The sequence below is a fragment of the Paramormyrops kingsleyae genome, chromosome 15, assembly GCF_048594095.1.
Source record: "Paramormyrops kingsleyae isolate MSU_618 chromosome 15, PKINGS_0.4, whole genome shotgun sequence".
NCBI classification, from domain to species: Eukaryota; Metazoa; Chordata; class Actinopteri; order Osteoglossiformes; family Mormyridae; genus Paramormyrops; species Paramormyrops kingsleyae.
In genome coordinates, this window is record NC_132811.1 from 3219988 (window position 1) to 3225987 (window position 6000).

The window sequence follows — 6000 nt, forward strand, 5'->3', positions numbered from 1 at the left end:
ACAGTATATGGTACAGTTTGTGGAGATGACCAGATTTGTGCCCATGAATATTTCTTTACATAAAAATACACATATTCTAGTGGTTTCTGCATTTTGTCTTCTATTGTAGCTTTCAAAAGACATGAAAATCACTCTAAAATCAGCTCTGCTGATTGTCCAGGCCTGCTCCAGACGGATTATGTTTGCACAAGACATGATTGTATCATTTCTTGTTTTGCTGGATTTCTGCTTGCATAGACTATTTTGATATACTAATGTTATTGATTGCATGCCTGCCAGGTGTTAGGTGTAGTGATACATTCTTCCTGAAGCCACGAGGACCTCATTACATCCATCTAATCCCAGAACATCTCCTGCCGGAGGAGCAGTGGCCGGTGTGACTCTCTGGCCCGTCCTGCAGCTGGTTTTCTGACTTCCTCTTTTTCGAGGGTCTGTTTCAGGCCCCCAGTCGATGAAATCTACAGAGTCTCTCCCTTCCCCAGATCGGCGAAATCTATCAAGTGGGGACCCACCGGGTCAGGGAAATCCAACGAGAGGGGCCCATCAGTAGGATTTCTGGGCCCCAAACAAAACTTATTTCTGGCAAGGGGCTCGGTTATCTGGGAGAACCCCGTGGAAATGGACACACCCATCATGGCGGATTCAAACTTCCAATCTGAAGGTATAAAGCGACACGTCTACCTGCATGTCGCCCCAGTTAAACCACATCCCCAGTAGCTCAGCAAAAACAAAACCAAGCGTACTTCATGATTAGGTTTCCTACCAAGGTGTAAGATAAAGGTTTGACTCTGTACATCATGTCCTCATCATGAAAGCACCATAAAAAAACACTCTGAAAGATATGACTTTAAAGGCTGTTTAATGATTAAAGTATGTCCTGAAAGTTTTGATGGAACAAATACACACAAATATATTTACATCTGTATTCCTGTGTAAGGAAAAGAAAACTGCAGACAAACATGTGTCATACATGGAGATACATGCATGTAAGACTTCAACATATGTTCATACATCTGACAAAACTGTAGCTATGTGTACAGTACCAGTCAAAAGTTCGGGCAAACCTACCCACAGAAAGGTTTATTTGTACTATTCTCTACATCTTATAATAAAGACATCAAAACTATAAAACAACAAATGTAATTATACAACACCAAAAAAATATGAAACAAAAAAAGTGACCCCACCATCGGGCCCTTGAGCAAGGCCCTTAACCCCAGTTGCTCCAGGGACTGACTGACCCTACTGTCCCCTCTACACCAGTTCCGTGAGGTGGCCTCCTGGGATGCTTTCCCGGCCGTCCTGAAGGAGGTCCCACATATATGCAGAGAACTCACTGGCCGCTTTTCCTTCACTCTCCGGTCAAACTTCTGCAAAACCATTTCTGCTGTGTTTGGGTCACTGCTGAAAATGAGGTTAGCCCTGGCGATTCTCACATCCTTCACAGTGCCCCTGCAGATTCACTGGCTTCATGACCAGAACAGCTGGTTGAAATGTGGCACAAAGCAGTTTATAGCACTGAATTTCTTTTAAAACACGTCAGTCTTCTCACAAGGCTAGATAGTGATGCATTCTTCCTGAAACCTTTGATAAAAAAATAATAGGTAAAAATATCCAGACAGCAGTTGGTGTGCGAGATGGCAAAACTTATGTGAACAAAATTGTGCACAGATTCCAAAAGGTTGCAGTTTTGGGGGCTGACAGTCTGCACGATGTACTTCAACAGGAACCCAAAATGAAAAGGCGCAAAACTGACTATAAAGACGATCAAATTGGTGATGATAATGCGAATGCACTGAGTCTTCTCATTTCCAGAGTCTCCTTTAACGCTTTTAGATAAACATCTGACAACTTTAATAGAGCAAAATGTCATACAGAGCAGCGGTAGGAGGAAACCTAAAATATCCAAAACCAGAATAAAACTGAGCGGTAAAGGCTTGTTACCAAGTTGCTGGAAGCATTTAAATTTGGTGGAATTTGCAGGGAGTGCATCTACTTTGTGGAATAATGCACTCAGTGAGCAAACAATCAGCCATATTAATACACACACAACCACGGCTTTCCGCGGTGACATGATCTCTCTCGCTCGGAATGGGTACTTTATGGCAATATATCGCACAACGCATATAGCAGTAGCAGTGTAGATACTAACATACATGTTGACAAAGGAGGAAGAGACCACAACTAAGCAGGATTCCATATCAAAGGCCCAAGTCTTCCTTAAGAAATACATTCTGAATGGCAGCGTAAAGAGGATGATCCCATCTGCGAGAGTCATGTTCCCTATATAGATCATCATGTAGCTTAAAGCCTTTTTCCCCTTAAAGCACAATGCTATCAGGAAAGCCATATTACCCAGAAGTCCGAAGATGAACGTCGGAATAGTGATGGTCAAATATGCTTTTTCAACACCTTCGGTTAGGTTGTAACTACAGTTGCTCATTTTTCACCCTGAAATTAAAAAATTTATTTTTACTATTATTTAGTTACTTCTTCAGACCCACAGTACGTCGATTTGCTTTATATTGGGAAAGAAGCGGCACAGACTGAAGTTGCATTTGTAATTGATTGATTTATTGGTTTTTACACTTACCTCTGTCAAAGAGTTCAAGGCAAATGGATAACAGGTTTCCGTGATTTTTGAGGGGTAGGCAGTGAGGAAGCAGATTCACTGGGGGCCCACAGAAAAACTCCAGTCAGGGGGATTTTTTTTTTTTACCTGTATTGGGTCACAAAAAGAAGGAATATTCTGAATGAATTTCCTCTGGGTTCTCCGGTCCTCCCCCAGTCCAAAGACATGCTAAGGTTAACTGGAGTTACCAAATGGCCCATAGATGTGCATGTGTGAGTGAATGGTGTGACTGTGCCCTGCTATGGGTTGGCGCCCCATCCTGGGTGGTTCTCTGCCTTGCACCTGTAGCCTCCAGGATAGGCTCTGGACCCCCCGCGACCCTGAACAGGACTAACGGTTTAATAAAAATGGATGGATGGATGGAATATTCAGAAAAAAAAAACCCATTAGTCACTTGAGAGGGAACGGCATGCCAATAAGCAAAGAAATTGGCTAGACAGGGTCAAAACCAAGACTTCCCACAAGCCCAGAACACCTGCCAAGGGCAGCATCGTCCAGCACGGAAACACGGCAGCTCATACAACGAGGAGAGCAGTTTTCAGTCATTAATGTCATCAGGCTTACAAACCAAGTGGGAACTTTGTGTTTTAGACAACACTGTCAAGGAAACAAAATCTGAAGCATAAAAAAGACAATTATGCATTGAGACAAAAGAATTGAAACAACTATTTGGCAAACAAATGCAAGTAAACAAGAGTTAAACAAGTAGAGAATGCTGAATTTCAAAAATGAAATTTTATGACTTATTTTGGATAAGTTCTGATAAATGCCATCTCCCTAAATCAATTTTCAATGATATTTTACCTTGTTACTAGTGAAAACAAAACAAAAAAAAAAACTATACATAAAGGTGTTTAAGACCATGCAGTCTTAAATATATATCTGTGTCACAAAATTGTTTGAAAGGTTGTGTGATAAAATACCATCTACAACTACAGCTTCTTCTTGTTTCCTAAATGCAGAACTCAGTCAAAACTTTGTTTACCTCATCGATGTCTCCTCCACCCTGCCAGGGACTTGTCCTTTCAGTGTTTCATCATTAATTCAATCACTAGTTTCTTTTGCCCAATAAGAACAATTGATATTTTTTTTATAAACACGGGCCCATTGAATACAAGGCAGGGAGATTTTGTTCCAACCAACCAGTAGAGTATAAAGAGTCACATTCAGAGAGTGCTTAACTGGTTGGTTATAACAAAACCTTGGTCTGGATTTGTACTTTCTGGACCTGAACTTTTCTTAATCGTTAACAGATTGAACGTGCATTTCTTTCAGTATTTGCCTTTTAATAGTTACATGGCCTAAATGCTTGTCAGTGTATCAATGTGACTTTGCAGACTCATTAACACACGCCAAACCGCATTCCATTAACGAAGATTAGGACTTTTAAGTTAAAGCTAAAATATACCGTTGCGGGAAAATGAGAACAAGGAAAAGTGGCAGATCATTCAAAGTCGGACACTGAATAGAACCTCACGCTTTGCTTTAAAGTTTTCATCTCAAAAGCACGCGCTTTAAACAGCATATCTTCCTTATTTTGAGTTTTAACAGATTTCTGAATGTCGGTGTCACTTCTAGACTAGAATGTCCTGGAATAACCTTCTGCAACTCAACTCTAGCAGCTTACAAGTAGGGGTGCCTATATATGAGATGTCAACAAAATAATTTAAGATTGGCAAACCTGCTGACATTGTTCCGATTTTTCGTCAATTGGCAAATACAAGCTAAGAGAAAACAATCACGCACAATGAAGTCATAGACATACCCTGCAGAGACGGTGCCTCGACCACACGCTGCAGAGACGACAGCTCGGTGCCTCGATCTTCCATGTAATACTTCGGAGAGAAGAAACAGTGTCGCCTTATAACAAACCGCAGGCTGACTCACCGCCCTGTCTGACTCCGAGCCCCACGCGTGGCGGAGAGCATCCACATACCTGCCGGAAGTGAAGATCGTAATTTCCCTTATAGTTTACCAAATTACGTAAAAACAATAATTACTTACTTAAAAAGGAAAATAATGGTACACAGAGGCGTAGGAATTTGAATAGACCAATCGAAAGGGGGAAATTACGTTCTAGTTTAGTCAGATTAAAGAAGTCGGAATTCCGTTTGAATGGATGGTAATCGAGCGTTTTTCTGTTTGTTTGGGGGGGGGGGGGGTATAGGTGCACCAGCTGCTATTGGCCAGGTGCTTCGCCGAGACCACGCCCCCCGTGGGACGCTGCAGCCTGAGAGTCACGCCCGAGTCTGTCTGTCTGAACCAAAGATTTTACATTGATTTTACAATGACGTTTTAATCGTACTTCGAAAGAACTTTGCTATGGCATTTGATCATAAACCTCTGGGGCATAGGTGTCCGTGTGTGTGTGTTGTGTGAGTGTGTGTGTGTGCCCTTTGATGGGTTGGCGCCCACATCCTGGCTTGTTCCCTGCCTTGGCTATGAGAAAGGCGCCATATAAGTTGAACTTTTATTATAATTATTAGTAGTAGTAGTAGTGGTATCACACTTGGGTGATGATTAAGGAGGCAAGGTCAAGCGTAAGGGGGAAACAAAACGGAAGCAGAGCAAGGACTACGAGGAGTCAAACCGTCTTGGTTAAAGTCACTGGCGGTGAATGAATATAGTGCAATTATTAATGCGTTTAAAACACATAATATGAAAGGTGCATGGTGTATATTGTCTCCCAAATGCTTAAAGCACACTTTACAGGACGTGTCTGTATCACTTATAGGTTTATGCTTAGTCCATAAATAAATTCCATCTTTAATACTTTAAATGGACGCAGCACACTTATTAATGGTAATACATAAGTATTGCGAGATCCCGCAAAAGTGCATGTTTTTTTCAACCACCTTTTTCCCCTCCCTGTCCCTTCCGGGGATCCGTAGGTTTAACAGCCTCTCTTGTTTAAAGCAATATCAAGTTCTTTAACAGAAGAAGTGGACAGTCTAATTATATAATTATTTCAACAATTTCTCAGTTCACATCTGTTTCTGTTTTTCATAATATTTCATGCATATCAAGCATGTCTAGGCCCTCGGTTCTCATACTCTGGTACGCGGGCTCCCTCTAGTGGTACGCCGGCAGTCTCCGATGTTGTTCTATAAAGATAATAAAAAAATAAAATAAAAAATTTGAATTTGTTTTCATGCAGCACAGTGAAGGTCATATGCTAGACTTCGTATTTTTCGCATGGTGTAAATATTAGACGTATTTCGCTTATGGACGTTGTTTTTAGAGATCACAAGTGTATTCTGCTTCCACTGTCTTTCTTTTCTTACCTTACTCGGTTTAACTCGAAACGTCAAGTGTGTATTATTAATGAAACCGTGATTAAACAATTTCCTGACGTTTTACAATACTAC

General features: G+C 41.2%; 1 protein-coding gene across 7 annotated transcripts; it reads right to left on the reverse strand.

Moving 5' to 3' along the window:
• Positions 1–842: 842 nt before the first annotated feature.
• Positions 843–4769, reverse strand: LOC111854391 (G-protein coupled receptor 55-like). Of its 7 annotated transcripts, XM_023832296.2 has the most exons (4): positions 4569–4769; positions 4398–4467; positions 2594–2719; positions 843–2451 (listed from the first exon to the last, which is right to left on the reverse strand). In XM_023832296.2, the coding sequence occupies exon 4, from the start codon at positions 2441–2443 to the stop codon at positions 1511–1513; it is 933 nt and encodes a 310-aa protein (XP_023688064.1). In that variant the 5' UTR covers positions 2444–2451; positions 2594–2719; positions 4398–4467; positions 4569–4769; the 3' UTR covers positions 843–1510. The 7 variants fall into 7 exon arrangements, with proteins under 7 accessions (XP_023688064.1, XP_072556083.1, XP_072556082.1 ...); XM_072699982.1 differs by having other exon boundaries at positions 2594–4568; positions 4637–4769; XM_072699981.1 differs by having other exon boundaries at positions 2594–4467.
• Positions 4770–6000: the final 1231 nt, after the last annotated feature.

Excerpts from the sequence above, each read along its gene's own strand:
- LOC111854391 (XM_072699982.1), bottom strand. The coding sequence starts at position 2,443 with ATGAGCAACTGTAGTTACAACCTAACCGAAGGTGTTGAAAAAGCATAT.